The sequence below is a fragment of the Ixodes scapularis genome, unplaced genomic scaffold, assembly GCF_016920785.2.
Source record: "Ixodes scapularis isolate PalLabHiFi unplaced genomic scaffold, ASM1692078v2 PGA_scaffold11__112_contigs__length_91849675, whole genome shotgun sequence".
In the NCBI taxonomy this organism is placed as follows: Eukaryota; Metazoa; Arthropoda; class Arachnida; order Ixodida; family Ixodidae; genus Ixodes; species Ixodes scapularis.
Window position 1 is genome coordinate 69,372,384 of NW_024609837.1, and position 16,327 is coordinate 69,388,710.

The window sequence follows — 16,327 nt, forward strand, 5'->3', positions numbered from 1 at the left end:
TACCAGCACTGCTCGTCACTCTCCTGATTGCACCAACCACTATTCTGGGGTGCTCCAGAGAGCGCGTGTCCTTCGAGTCCTTTCTGTACTTGGCTCGAGGAAGCACTTGCTAAGCTCTGCTGTGAGAGAAGTCGCGTAATTTCCGAGGAGCTTTATCTCAACGGGCATGATTAGCATTTGTGAACAGCCCGCTCAACGAGTCCGTGGGGCCCCCTGGGGACTACCAGAAGCAGAGGTACACCAACCAGACCCCACGTTTCGCGCCATTGTTAGGTGGGTTCGCTCTATAATATTCGTCATCCGATCGGTGTGTGCTTCGCTCGTCTCCCAAGGAGTGACGCTACACAACGAGAAGACAGCGAATAGATTTACTGTAGTTCCCGGTTGCCCGTCCTCAAGAACCGCCAGTCCGGGCCCTCCAATCCTCGTTGTCGCCCGTTCTTTAGTGCTCGCAGTAGGGGTGCGTGTTCAGGCCTGTGGAACTTCCTTCTCACTCCAGCGCTGCGTAGGCTAGCTTTTCCGGGCGATCATATTCCGAGCCAGGCTGAGTAACCACTCAGGGATTGTCATGGCCCAGACCGATATCTCCATGGCTCGCCGTTCCCGCCGGTTCTTGTCCGGATCTCGCTGGTAGACCGCTCCAGGGATTGCCATGGGCCGGACTAAACCCACTGCATCCTGGAAAAATAGCGCCATCGCCTTCCCCACCTGCTAACCGGACACAAACAGATACTAATGTTCACACGACCGAAACCTCGCAGGGCAATTGGCTAATTTGTCTACGTTGCCATGAAATTTGCCGTCCTGGTCCGTTCAAGTCTTCGAAGCTTCCATGGGGTCGTTCTAAACCAGTCGCGCCAAGATCACCTTGGAACATCATCGTACTGTAGGCGGTCCCCGCCAATAGAAGCGTCTTTGGCACTGTGTATGCAATCAACTTAGAGTGCCTCAATGTCCTTCTGTTTTGGGTGATGGCATCTTTTGTAGTATCCGATGCCGACAGCACGCGCTCACAGGGAAAACACAAAGAAATCGCAGGAAACAAAATGTCTCTTTAGCATAGTCAGCAAAACGAGCGCTCTTTCACGCTTTCAAAACAAAAAACAAAAAAAAGCGTTCAAAACAAAATGGCCAGATGTCATCAGCCCAAGCGCAGCGCACATGAAGGTACCCTAAATCAACTTATCAATTATGCCCATCGGCACGGATATCTTACAATTATATTGTTCTTCCTTCGTATTTCAAGAGAGTGAAATTATTTTTCAGCACCTCCGAGCACCGACACAGCATGTGGTGGTGGTACGAAGATGTACGCTTGTTTCGCCGGTGCGTGGATAGCAAAATATCGATATACAAAACGTCTCCATAAAGCTATACCCGTCACCAGAGAATTTAAATCCGCTTACCAAGCACGGAGGGTTCAAGAAGAAATTGCTCATTTTACGGACCAAAATGGCTACCATACGGGGAGCTTGGCGCTAGTTTCCCAGCATCCAGTGACTTTAGGCAGGACCGGCACCATCGTTCCTGCCTGCCTCCAGCCCACTGATCTCAATGACAATTGCTGGATCGCGCTTGCCGCTCCCGCAAGTGAAGCCACCGGACGCAACCCCGCTGGGATACGATTTCCCGTTTTGCTAGCCTTTTGCTGCGGTTTTCCAGCGTGCTGTAGACACGTTTTCTACTCGTTCGTCGTCATTCGCCGAGGAAGGTTTTTGAGACTCTGTGTATTGTTGAGACTTGCCGTCGTGAACACGTCGAAAATTTTACGAAAGTGCAGTGTCGCAGGAAAAAGGCACAACGCGTCGAAAGGAAGGGCTGGCGGCGTGTTCAAAGCTTCCTTGGCACGCCAAAGTGCCGTGTCTCTGGGCCTTCGCGCGCTTGGATACCGACCAAGAACCGACGCCGTGTGAATGTGTTTAGCGAGTGCAATGTGCGTGAAGCCGTATCAAAAGGTACAACTCGTCGAAAACGTGTCGCCGGTGTTGCGGCGTGATCAAAGCTTCCTTGGCACGCCGAGTGATGCATCTTTGTGCCTTCGCACGCTTGGATACCGGTCAAGAATTGACGCCGCGCCAAAGTTCTGAACGTGTGTCGCGCGTAGATGTCTTTAGATCATTTATATATATCGGCCACGGAGTTCTGGATCGTCCAGCTGTTCCGGTGAGTTGCTATCAATAAAAGGGGGAGATCTGTACGTGTTCTTATGTACAATATTAACCATGGCTATGTCCCAAATCTACTCTAATAGATTCCGTGGGAGCACGAATAGGGCAACGCTGTGGAGCCAGGGGGGTTTTCGAAAGCAAAAGTACAAGACGGCGAGAATGAAAATCTTTGAAGCGCGGCCGATATGGTCGTGTGCAATCTGTTGACCAATTACAATTAGGCGAGCCGCGCTCAAACGTCAAGTGCAATTAAGTAGGTTGATAATAAGCCAGCACTGATCAGTGATGAGGAGCTGTTGTGCACGGTATTGTGTAAATCGTCTAAGGACGAAAAAAAGACGTACCTTCCCCCCATCTTCCGTCGCTAGTGGACGCTGGATTAAGCTCGTTCCTAAACCGCGAGGGAAAAAGACGCTGATCCAGAGGCACGAACAGCTTCCCGCACATTGCACTCGCTAAACACATACACACGGCGTCGGTTCTTGGTCGGTATCCAAGCGTGCGAGGGCACAGAGACACGGCACTTCGGCGTGCCAAGGAAGCTTTGAAGACGCCGCCAGCCCTTCCTTTCGACGCGTTGTGCCTTTTTCCTGCGACACTGCACTTTCGTAAAATTTTCCACGTGTTCACAACGGCAAGTCTCAACAATACACAGAGTCTTCAAAAAACTTCTTCGGCGAATGACGACGAACGAGTAGAAAACGTGTCTACAGCACGCTGGAAAACCGCAGCAAAGGCTAGCAAAAACGGCAAATCGTATCCCAAGCGAGTGAAGTCCGGTGGCTTCACTTGCGCTGCAGCGAACAAGCGGGGAAGCGCGATCCAGCAATTGTCATAGAGATCAGTGCTCCAGCCTCACGCAGCACGCTCTATCACGGGCGGGCTCGTGCCTCTTCGGCCGACCGCCTGTCACGTGTCCTCCGTGCCGTCGTCTTGGAGCCTCGTCTTCCACAAGCTTTTTTTCTTAAAGGTGGGGACATGACTTTGAAAAGAATTAAGAGGAAAGGAATTGGAAGATGCCGTGTTTTACTGATTCAGAGTGAGGAATTCAGAAGGGAAGCACCAGTTTCCTTGTCCTCAATTGAAATGCCCAGCACAAACCCGATGGAGTATGATGAAGACGCAGCTCTAAGTACTGCAAAGCCTCTAGCGACGGGTTATCCATGGTGAAAGGGAGACTAGGAGAGCATGACGTGCAAGTCGACTCGTATCACCTGACCGTCGTCTGTTCTCGCACGTGCAGTGATTGCATCCATGTTTTCAGAGAACGAGTATCATAGGAGGGCACCATAGCACGCTAGGAAGATATGTTAGAATCATTCACCATGAACAAAGCCGCGGCAATGTTTCTGCTTCGTCACTCATTTTTACACGATATGAGATGGCGTTTTTTCTCCGGAATCGGCGTAGCCGCTTGGTCGTAAATTAAGTAAGTGATAAATTTCCAACCGTTAAGTTATTTTTTAATTCAATATTTTAAAATTTTAAGTTACAATCTCCTTCCTCTCCTTGCCCCCTTTCCATGTCTCTCTCTTTTATTTTTTACTCTGAGGTCTGATTCCGGAAGACGATTGTTGTTACTTTATTTTACTGCAGCTAGTTGAAAGGAACTGTACGTCGTTCCTCACCCCACCTGTGTCCCATTGTTTTGGTGTTTTTTAACTGAACCAACACGATGGTCAGCCCACATTAGTACTCTTTGCTTATTGCTTCACCTGAAGTAGCCTACTCGTGATAGACGACGCATTTATGACCAAGAAAGGACGTCAATAGTGGAAGCGTCGGAACTATTCAGGTAATGGTGGCGCGACGGTGGTCGGGGGATGGGGAGGGGAAAGGGGTGGGGCGCCGGTGGCGACTTCGTGGCCCCTCTCCGTATTGTTTCGATTATATTTCTTAACTTTCTTGTGGGAGGGGGGCGCTCGCCCCCCCCCCCCCCCCCCTGCTACCCCTGTTTCGACGCCACTGGTCGACACTACCTTCGCGTGCTGCGACCCTTTCGTACTTTCTTCAGAAATTACGGCTCTGGTGAGCTCCTTTAGCTAGACTGAGCTTTTATTTCAGGGTCAGGGGTATATATATGACTGATCTATTGGTATATTAATCTTTGGGAACTCTGTGTTGTTACTCGCGGTTTCAAGCAAGGCCTGCTCCACTTCAGCACGAAGATCCTTCTTCACTTGCGATAGAAGCTGAGGGGCGAATTTTGCCGCTACACGTTTCCATGACCAGATATTCCGGCAAAATGCTTACAACTGTCATTCAGGGAATGGCCGGGTCCCTTCCAATGTCTCTTATTGCCATACGCTGGTTTTCGTTGAAAGCAGCTTGCACGCGCCTCATGCTGTCTGGTGCTCTGGCTCCCGAGGATCTTTCAGACTGCGCATGGCACTTGACGCACCCGCACCAAATATTTATCCGGGCATTACCAACTAACAGTGTCCGTTGGTGTCTATTGCACTTTGAAGTGAATATTGACGTATGTCCTGAACGAACTCGCTCAATTAAAATTAATGTGGCTACACCACGGCGCTTTACCAGATTAAACAAAGCATCGCTGCCGATGAAGTGTACGAAAGCAAAGTGATTATTCACGTAAGCGCCGCACACTTTTGTCAGACTGTATCTTTCCCAAATGATATGAGAGCTGTGTCCCAGGTTAGGAATGTAATTAAAGTTGCTGAACACTTTCCGGACTGTCGTCAAATGCTTACAAATGTTCAAAGAACACAAAATGCATCTGACACTAATTATTCTGCTCGTAAATTCTTGGAAAAACAACCCTGAATACCAAACCAAGCAAGTCCAATAAATAGAAAATAGAGTCGCGTTGCGCTAAGGGAAGCGTAATAAAAAAATGCTTGAGGTACACCTAAGCACTTCTTATGGCTTGTGAATGTGAGAGCATGCAGAGCCGCTCGTCTGCTCTGCACGCTCTCACTCGAGGCAAATACGCCTGCAGCGTATTTGCGTCGACGGCAGTGCGCGCCCTCTTCTCGCCTCTCTAACCTTGGACGCCTCGTGTTAGCGGCGCGCTGACAGACACGCAACGCCATGGGGTGGCGGTCGTTGAAACTGACGCGCAGCGGCCAATGGCAGCCTTGTCGACGCGCGCCAGCCAATGGGACCGAAGCCGAAATCCGTCAGCTTTACTCCGCTCCTGAGATCGGGGAAACTAGGTGCCGTTTGGCTCGGGATTTCACGTGGTTTCATAGCTAGGAGCTGGATTAACTTGGAGAAAGGATTTAAGGTGTCGCTTGGCGTGGCTTCAAAGCTGATGACGTCGGCTCATTCCATGGGACAGCTAAGACTTTTGCTTTAAAACTTTTCGGAAGGTTCTCTGCTAAAACTAAGAGCCGGCTCGGCGACCCCCGCGAAGAGGCTTGGCGCGTATCTTCTGCGCCTGGGGGAGGTAGGTGCCCACCGCCGATGCCTTGCAGTTCACGAAGTAGTTGGACGCGTTTGCGGATTTGTATGCCTTAAGTCGTCCTAAGGTATATGGACCGGGCTTGTTGAATGGGTAGTCTTGAAGACGCGCGCAGGATACCTTTAGCAGATTTGACGTTTCTTCGAGGAACAAATGCACGCTTTTTTCGTCCAAGGTAACAGAAAGGGTTGTCGATCCCGTGCAAGTGAATTTGAGGGGCCATTCTGCGTAGAGCAAAGTATTAGAGCCACACACGAGCTATTCGCCCCGCAGCAGATTGTGGCAGCGGCCATAGCCTCTACAATACTCCGCTCGGAAGTTTAGCCATTTTATTGTTTTTGTTTACCTGCGCTCCATCTTTTGACTGATTATTTGTTTCCTTTTCTTGTCTCAAATATTCCACGCAAGAGCGCTGCGAGCCTTGTCCACAATAACGCTTAAACGAATGACATAGTCGTTTCAGTACCGTCGTCACTTGCTTCGTCGATGCACCCACCAAGGACACGCTGCCGAGATTGCTTCGACATGATTGAAACGCCTGTGTCCCTTTTCCAAGCGTCATTACGGGCTGGGCCTGTGGCGCTCTCTCTTCGCGGAATTTTTATATCTGGCCAAAAGTGGTGAAAATGAATATAAACCTCTACATAGCTATTACATATTCGTAGAATATTTGAGTTGATCTGACCTCGAGTTGTAAATGCCGTCAGTACTTTACTTACAGAGCTCTAAAAGTGTTGATACTGAAAGCTAATTAACAGAGTTTTGGTAATTAGTCAACTTACCTTTAGGATTATTTCCTCATCTTATGTCTGCAGAGCCTTATACCTACAATGTGAAGACGGCACTCGTCTAACTCAAACCTATTTGCTAAAACTCCGTTCAAATTAAACCGAAACAGCCTGTATATCTATGGCACAGTCAAGAAAAATATGCAGGTCGAAACATCAGGGATATAAAATTCAAGCTCAAGGCCATAAACTCCCATTTGTGAACTAATCTGGCACAAGATCGCTGCATGAAACATGAATGGAGCGCAAACGACGTACTCATCATTATCAGGCTATTTGTTTATAACATAAAATTTGGAAAAACAAATGTTTCCTTTTTAATTTTTTGTACGAAGGATCATACAAGTAATTATTTTGACAGAATTGCACGTTGTTAAGTACAGTATTTGAGGGGCATTGTGTAGTGAAGCGTGAGGACGTTTGAGGAATTATTATGTTAATCTACATATCGCGATTACGTGTTTTCTTTTACCTTAAAACGAATTGAAGCGTAAATGCACGCAGTTCTTTTTTTATTTATAAGTTTTTAATTGAAAGGACACAAATTAGATGTGTGCAGAATAATCTTGTATAAGCACTGGTATAAGAGATGTGTAACTTTTCGCCCCATGCGGAATCGGCTTCGCTTTACCGGTTGCTTACATTGTGCACAGCCGCAAGACCCTTTGGACCTTCTACAATGCAGGATTCAATGCATAGTTCGAACTGATGCATACGGAAACTACATATACTACCCTCATTTCGCACCCGAAGGATTGACTTGCTACGGAGAAAGGGCGGTACGTAGGGCGTTATGGTGTTAACGTTTTTTTAGAGATCAAAATATAGTTTTTTTTCTATTATTCACGATGCGATAAACATGAACAACCTGTGAATATTGTTGGAGAAGGGGATGACAAGATAGTTCTGATTGCGTGAAAACTGCACGAACGCAAATTTGAAAAAAAGGAAACTATGCATCAGGCAAACGATTGAAAGCTTTCGCAAATAAAACCACGAAATTTATAAACGAACTATGCGTTGCTGTTTACAGAATAGTAAGAGCCAGTAGGCTTTCAACGAAACCATTAACAATCGGTGTGCATTAAATTCTTTTTTTTTTGTTAAAGATGGTTCCAACGAAAATCATCTTTAATTTTCTCTGCATTAATATTTTATTTCTAAATTTTTTCCTGTCTTAGTTGTCTAAGCCTAGAGAGAAGTAACGAATGCAGCCGCTATTTCCTTAGGTATGTTAAAGGGGGGGGGGGAGGGTATGCCCCACCTCCTCCTCCGCCTTACCCTCTCCTCGTCCCGCCTCATCTGCTCCTCCCGTGCTCCTCGCCTCCTACCCCTCTTCTCCTCCTCCCTCCTCCTCCCCTCCTGCTACTCTCTCTTTCCCCTCTCTCTTCTCCTCCTCCTCCCTTTTTTCATCCTCCTCCCTCTCCTCCTCCCCCCTCACCCTCCTCCCTCCCGCGCGGTGCACAATGGTAAACGTCCCGAAATGCACCGTGCGGTTACGCCGACGCGTTTACAGTTACACCGACGGCGACGCCGACGCGTTACGGTTACGCCGACGCGTTACGGTTACGCCGACGGCGACGCGTCACGCCGACGCGTTACACCGACCCCCTTACGTTTATGCCGACGCCACCGAAGCCGGAAATGGGCGCCTGAGAGCTGCACTCTAGAAAAAGATAAATATTGTAATTTCTGGCACCTCTCAACTCACTCCCAGTCTTCGGAGTCAGTGGCGTCACAAGGGGGGTGCGGGGGGGGGGGGGGGGGGGGGGGGGGGGGGAGTGGAGCGCCCCGGGCGCAGCGCTCAGGGAGGTGTCACGGCGAGCTACCGCCCTGGGTTCCGCTGACCCTAGTCACGCCACTGTACAGGGTCACACCTGGTCGAACTTCTAGTGACGTAATTCGGGGTGCCGTGCAGGTTCCCGTGTGCTCCTTCTGAGGATGCTTCCTCTCCCACTCCCTGCTGACATTAGCAGGCGTTATGCTGCAGCTTAGAGCCGAGCGAGGTCACGTAATCTTCTCGCCGTAGTTTCTTCGGCTGCCACTCGCGGTTGCAGATGGAGCAAAAAGCTTGGCTTTCGCTTCGCGATTATCAAGCGGAATAGCGACATTTTGAATGAAGATGTTTTCCTTATCCTCCGGGAGACGATAAACAACGTAAAAATGACGAGATGCAAAATTCTTTTAATCTTAAAATCGCTGCACCCCCCCCCCCCCCCCCCCCCCCTTGAAATTGACAATACTGCTTTTTCAGGAAATGCAAATGCCGGCCTTAAATACTTTGTATTCCACCGTACTTTCAAGTCTTTTACACTGACATTTGTTTTGATCACGTTATTGCGCATGAGAAATATCTATAAGATTTAGACTTAGCGTTACAAGGTAGCGAGGGTGGCATATTCGATCAAGACCAAACATGTAAGCAGATAAATATGTAGCTTAAACAGTCAGATGGTCCAAATCCTTTACAAGTTTACTCAATACAGTACTAAACTATGCAGTCGAAAAATTTTGTGCTGTACTGTAGTCGCTAAGAACTCAAGTATTTTCAGATGATAAGTTGAAGCTACTCATGTTTAATTTATAGACGGGGTTTATAGGTTAACTCTAGTTAACCTATAAAAAAAACATATTTTCTAGAAACATTTTTGAAGATTTGCATTCTTATGAATTTAATAACATTGAGCATTGTAAAATGTACTAAGCTTATTGAGCGTTGCAGCTTGTAAGGCATTTATTCAAAATTTTATTTTTTTTGTTCAGCCATTGTAACTTCCAAGCTGTGTTACTCCTAATATCCCTTAGCCTATAATTTGAACATTTCGTAATTCATAATTTTAATATGTGCCTCGTTTTACGCGACGTCAATTACTTTTGAGCTTTTCATTTGTTTCTCTATTGAAAGGACAAATTTCAATAATGATTCGCAAAATGTATAATTAATAACAAATGTAAATGCAAAAAAAATCTTAGTGAGAATTAAAAAAGGTGAGATTAAACGAAAAAATTTAGATATATGTTGAATTAATGTGACGCAAATTTCTTATCTTCCGTATTATGCCTTCTTTACGCAGACGTGCAGACACGGGGAATGTCGCTTCTGGTAACTCCCTGGCCCAAGTTTAAAAAATACGAATCATTTCATATTTCGGATATCATGTGCTACTTTATTTTATTAACCTATAGTCAAATCGCAATATTATAGTTTCTATGTTATTTCATTTGTCTAGAAGTTTTTACTTATCCTCGCTAAATAAGGAGGGTTTATTGAGTATGAAAATGTATTTCTTTACGTACACATGATCCTGCAGCGCCCGTTTCGTAATTAATGCAAGATAGAGTTACATCAATACCTGGAAAAATTGACATGCTTGGTACCCCATGGCAAATATTGTGGAGTGCAGCAAGATGCAACTTTTTGCGGTTTAAAAGATGTTTTACGGATAAAAGCAAAATGCAACTTTAACCTGGAATAAATTGAGGAGTCTGGAATAAAGAGTAAAACGACATTGAACAGTTTTTTTATCTCTTGAATATTGCTTGGTTGTAAAAAAAATGTGTGCAGAAACATTTTACTCTGGACATCATTTTGGTTGCCTTGAACAAGCTTTTTATTTTTTAAATACTTTGACCCGCATGCTAGTTGTTTAAACGTTATTTGGCACTTTTTATGTATCAATTTTATCTTGTAAATTAGATTGTTTTCGTGAGATTATCGGAAACATATAAACGTAATCGTATAAAGAAAAGTATTTCTTTATTTGTATCACAGGGTTTGATGATATGAACAATGTTAACTGTCTACCTTTGGTCATCGACCCCGTACTAAACTCGTTGTCATCGCGGAACAGCATTTTGAATATAGTTCAAATTTTAATCATTGAATCAACACCACTTCTAAACAATTAGATATGATAAGCGATACTTTAGTTTCTACGCTTTGAAAAAATAACACTTCATCCATTGTGAGAAATAATTTTCACTAATATCTCAGACCATGTGAGCCTACACTCTAAGAAAAAAATGGAGGAAAAAGGTAGCAACGGCGCGTCTTCCTCCCTTGTACTGACGCGCCCCCAAGTGGACACGAGAAAAAGGGAGGAACGAAACGTTTTTCTCCTTCTCCAGGCAGACGGGCGAAAGGTTTCGCCGTCCCGATTCATATCCTTTCGATTTCATTAATCGAGCAATGTCGCGCACGTTGTTTAATAAATGCTGTTGAGTGGTTTGAGCTCCAGCGGCAGCGAAGGCCGCCTGTAATTCCCTCTTCTAGTCCAAACGTGCAGAACATTTCGGTTGCACTGATGTTTTATCACTAATTTTATCAAACGAGTTAACGAAGCCGCTAGAAAAAGCGAAGTTCCGGATCAGTGCCAGCAGTGCTACGTACACTGGGTAAGATGGCCGTCTTCAGATTGCGGAACCCACGCGGAACTGTATCGACGTTTTCGACGTTATGGAAATTGCAGGAACTGCGTCCAAGACCCAGAGGTTTTGCTGCCGGCTGCCTGGTGCCTTCCGCGCTGAGTTCGGTTCTGTTTTCCGATGCCGAGAGCCAACCGGCAATCAACGTGGCTCTGTATTTCTGCGTGTCAGCAACATAGCAGCAACATCGTGATGACATTGTTGTGCGTTGTGAACAGAAGACTGCAATTATCGCCGATGTGACCGTGTCTCGCGTATCAGTGGTGTAACAGCAAGATGAGATGACGTAAACTGTTGGGCATTGATGCCGCTGGTCGGGCCGTGATCGGAGGGGCGGGGTGTCGCAGGTTGACATTCCGCATTACATTAAAACGTTTAAGACCACTTGAGGGATTAGGTGCAATCGGTCGACGTGCGGATAGTCATGTTGGATCGCTGGTCTGAACAGTAAGCTCCTATCGTACTGTGGCCAATGTGACTGTTGGTTGTTGCCTCCCCGAGAGCAATTGTGCTCTCGGGAAAGGACTGAACAGTACGAAATTATGAAGGGAAGTACGAATATTTACAGTGTGCAATTTCAGCATTAAAAAAATATACTAGGCAAAATCGCAAAAAAAAATCCTAGCCTTGTTTTGCTGTTTAAATATACTACAGTTCATGGAGAAACTGCCCTCCAAGTGGCGCGCTGGGATCAGCGCTGAAAGTTTTCGAGCTCACCACGGCGTAGCTCCGTACACTTAACACCTGCCGCAAGTCGCGGCTTTGACTACATTCAAGTTCATCGAAAAGCGATTTCCCTGCCCGTGAAACATATCACTTCCAGCTAAATGAATATCCGCTCTGCAGAGATTAATTCAAGATTGCAATTTAAGCCGTGCGCGAACAGCACGAATAGGAAAACAAACACTACAATAGAAATACAGGCTACGACGTGGCGTGCGGGGAATGGCTTCGAACCGCATTGGAGCGGCTTTCAAATAATTACGGCATGATCGAGCGTTTACTTTTTATTAAGAGATTCATCCCCTGAGCCATACAAAACACTATCAGAGGTATGACATTGCTGGGAAAGCATCAACATGCTGGGAATATTTTTTATTGCTTCCGGAGTCACCGAAAAGTTCCGTACGTTCAAAACGACCAGTGTAAAAGACGGAAACACAGAGCTCGGGTGTAGTGTTCGGGTTAGTGTGCCGTTATATTGACGTTTGCATGTGCCATGTGAGTGTATGCCCTAAATGTATCTTCACTTGATGTTTATAATATGCGTAATGTGTGTAAATGTGTATAGAAAAGGTTTCTGAAGCGGAAAAATAGCCTGAGGAAATACAAACCCTTTTGTACAACATCAATTGGGAGGTACCTAGCGCCACCAAGCCTAGCTTCTTGCATTTTCTCTGCTTGGCCCTGCCGTGTGATGGCAAGCGATTTAACCTTCTTTCACGCTACGTGGTAGACAGCAGCTCCAAGTTTGTTCTTTTAGAGCGGCTTTTGGTTTAGCGGGTTGGAATTTGGGTTGCCATTTCTCCGTGATGTGCGGTTGGCGAAAAAATTGTGACTCGAGGAACAGCAAAGGTAAGACGTGAAGTGCGCGAAGTAAGTGGGTATCGGTTGTCTCCGTTTAGCATCGCAGTGCTGACGACGAGACGATTCAGTAACTGCTTTCGAACCGCAAGTTCTGTACCTGCGGGGGAAACCTGGCTTCGGAAATAAACACAGTTCGCGGAAAGCCTGTGTTGCGCTTTTATTTGCTGCTCCTTTCGTCCCGTATGAGAGACGTAGCGTACTAGTTAATCCTTATTGAGCTCGATTTGCGCGATTCAGGGCCGCCATAATGAGATGCAGGCGACAGAGGAACTATTTGCTCCCCTGCTTTAGGGACGAAGGTTTCTCCCCTTCTAAAGGAACATAGGTTACAAGACCGTTCCTCCCCTAAGGGAGGACTATCCATACACTTTTTTCTCAGAGTGTATCTCTAGTAACAAAGCATTTTCGCCTCACATTAAGTGAAAAATAACATTTGTTTGTAGGACATTCTAAACTTCAATGATCAGATATGTACAACAGTTCATTTCTTTTTGTGTTCAAGCAACAACGTTTGACTGTTTTGGTACTGTTATATTGAAGAACTGTGGGATGTAAGAAAAACTGCGCCATTTCTTAAGCCATATAGTCATAAATGCCACAAAGATGCAAAGATTCCCAAAACTGAATTGAAAAAAAAGAACCCAAATCTAACAAAGTATTCAAAGATTTTTTTTTATTTCTTGAAAAAATATATATATGCGAACATCGTGCGAAGAATTAAGTCGCGCTTAATTCTTTAAATGCAGAATTAACCACGACCGTAGCATAGAATCTGGGCATACGGCGTAAAACATAGGATCTTCATACTTCCTGCTTTCGGTTAACTTTTGAGCTGGGCAGTGTCTTTGCAACTTCAAAACTTAGCCTTCGTGCAGCTGTTCTGTTCACTCGGTGTTGTCAGCAGAGTAGGCGCTATGCGCGATTTAGGCCAATCGTGTATCCGGTTAGGGTCACGTGACTGCAGTCTCCAAGCTGGTGAAAAGGCAGAGCGCGCCACCTGCCTGAAGGCCCAGGAAAACGTACATAACATAAATTGTACTATACTCCATGACAACTCTGGAAGGTAGGGCGAGGGTAAGGAAGGCCGGGGAGGAGAAAGCAGACGGAACGCTGGAGAGAGGAGGAGGCTTCCCCTTTTCACTTCCAGTGTCTTGTCTGCTTCTTCCTCACCGACCAACCTTCCCTCCCCCTACCTTCTTGAGTTGCGACGGACAATATCAACTATCCAAAGATCTTAGGAGCTGATACAAGTTACAAATCGTATCGCTATTGCTTATTGTTGGGATGCCCCTTGACGATTAACCTTTCGTCAGCCCACCTCGTCTCTCTTCAGTTTGAAGGGCGCGTCCGTAGCTAATAAAACCAAGATTTGCTGCTTTTATGACTGGGTATAAGAGAAAGGGAAAGAAGGATCAGGGGCGCCAGATTCGTCGCGTCTAGATTCGACGCGCTAGGGCCGCATTGAAGGAGCCCCTGCTTTCCCACTCCCTCTCTTCGTCTCTCTCCTTCTCTTAGGTGAAAGCGTGGCAGATGGCGCGCGCTCACCGGAGAAATCAACCGTGTGCTTTTTATCACTTGACTCCGCTCTCTGTGTGCGAGTGAGTACAGGAGCGTCATCATATAGCAAAAAAGATTGGCGGATAACGCAGTGGCTGTTCCCAATCCCGGAATGCCTTCTTGATGGTTAGTTTTGTGTGTGCTGCGGCCTGTGGGGCTGCCGTGGGTTTTGGTGGTAGTGGTTATATCGTCCGCAAAACACATTCGAAGTATACCAAAGCTATCAGTGTTCGGAAAGTCATACGCGAATATCGGTAACATGAAATTTATTCGATAAGGCCATAACAAAATTCTATTGACGCGTTTGGTGTTTGTTTCGACAAACAAATCACCGCCTGTGCCACATAGTGTTGACTCTTTATGGAGCCCCTCCTTCTCGTCTTTGTGTTTGTGTGGCTGTTCTGTAGTGCCCGCGTCGACAGAGATCTCGGACTACATCTTTCATGTCCGCTATTTTTATTTTAAGTGCACTGCAACCACTTCTTGGCGACGATAGACCTATCTTCTACGTTTACTCTTCCGTATTTCCTCTAGAATTAGGCAGTGCCTATTCTCCTGGTAGTTGGGATAAAACATTTCTTCGGAATTCTTCCGGCATTCGCCTCCCATCACGTCTCTGAAATCAAGTGACAAATGCGGGTAAAATACCGACTTTCTTATTCTCCAGGCATTTCGCGGCAACCTGTTTCACAGACATTTTTTCGTGGATACACGTTTCATTGACACGTTTCCTGGACATTAACATGTCATCGACACTCGTTACGCGAATTGCACGCTGTAGGGTGACTATTCATCGATCCGGGCCACCCATTCACACCGCTTCGTGGCGACAGTCAGTGACGGCTCATTACAACAAACTGTTAGAGTGATGCTTTGGCATTACTGCATCGTATTTACGCCCATCGCGTTTCCTAAAAATAAAAAAAGTATTATTTCCAATGCTGTTGCAATAGGTTTGGAACGCACTTGACATATTTCTGGAACGCTTGTGATATATACCTAATATAATTAAAGCTGCATTTCTAATGTACTGAAAATACTTTCCGAACGAATGCTGGATGCGGCAGAAAGATATGAATAATACAAAATAAACAACTGCAATAGATGTATTTGGAACATATTTCAAGCACAGCCTTTTTTCGCTAAGGGGAGTGTCGTATTTTCACGTTATCCGCTTCAAGTTAGCAATTTTGTGGTGGTAGCGTAGCACTGCCGGCCAACGCCTCCTATCACGCCTTCTTTCTGTTCTTTTATTTATAGCTGTACCAAACAACAACGAGCTGGTCTATCCGGAAGCCCAAGCCTTAGAGCTTGGGCCTCGAATTTCTTCTTCGCTGTGTTCGCCTAATTTCTACCGCGGAGCTGTTAAGGGCTATAGTTTCCCCGGTTTCGTGTTCGTGGACAAATAAATCTCGACACAACGCTCTGGATAGCTACCGCCATCTCTAAATGCCGACGGCAGCCAGGCAACTGGCGAGCCGGTTGTCTGGTTGCCTCCGTCGTTTATAGATTGCGGTACATAGAAGAGCTCCGCTATTCTTCCTTCTTCACCAGAGTGGAACGGCTGAAAGGTTTTTGCAAGGCCGCGCTTATGCAGCTTTTCACAATTCCTATTTTGATTATCTTCAAATGATGCAATTCAAACGTAAGAAGTGTTTTTTTGGACCGTGAATAAGTCCAACCATAGTCATACTCACAAAGCCTGGCAGTTTGATGACGGAGCCATAGACTGCCCGGTCGCAGATTTGTAGCGCAAGGGTCTGGTAGCGCAGATCATTTCTCGGAGAGTCTGGTATTTAGCGCACAGCTTTTGCAGCGGTGAGGACCCGAAACATGATTTTCAAACCCGACGAGAAAAGAAGCGGTAGCCCGAGGAACGCGAGAAGCACGGGCGGACATTCCATCGCTCGGGACAAGTGTTTTCCGGCGTCCCGCCGCAGCGGGGCGCCCGTTACGTGACTCTTGTCCGCCGCTCTACCTTTTCACTGTCGGCGGCCGCGTCACGTGACGATCTGCCAGGCTTTGTCAGTATAGGGGAGACTATGGTTCAAAGCGTATGGTTTTCTTCGAAGGACAACTAAAGTTTGAGAATCCTGAGCTTGCAGTTAGTTGGTAGTTCGTGGGTAAACTTTAGTCGTTGAGATTGCGTCACGAAGGTAGTGCGGATGTTGTTTATTGTTGACGAGTCGTTTTGTTCAGGTCGTTCATGCAGAAGGACAAGGTAGTTGTGAACGTATTGGACCAAACGTTATATTAGGTTCGTGGTGAGCCTCGGGGCTACGTCCCGGTCAAATTGTGATAAAATTGGCACACAGTACAGGTACGAAGTATGAGCTAATGCATGTTCCCTTCGTTTGAATATACGCATTATTTTT

At 46.2% G+C, this 16,327-nt stretch overlaps 1 protein-coding gene across 1 annotated transcript in view; it reads left to right on the forward strand.

The window, feature by feature from the left end:
• The window catches only part of LOC115332219 (venom metalloproteinase antarease-like TtrivMP_A), a 49,877-nt gene extending 40,387 nt beyond the window's left edge, over positions 1–9,490 (forward strand). The window contains exons 14-15 of the mRNA XM_040208883.1: positions 7,037–7,162; positions 9,458–9,490. Of these exons, the coding sequence (XP_040064817.1) occupies positions 7,037–7,162; positions 9,458–9,490 (159 nt within the window). The remainder of the gene's footprint in view (positions 1–7,036; positions 7,163–9,457) is intronic.
• The last annotated feature ends 6,837 nt before the right edge of the window (positions 9,491–16,327 follow it).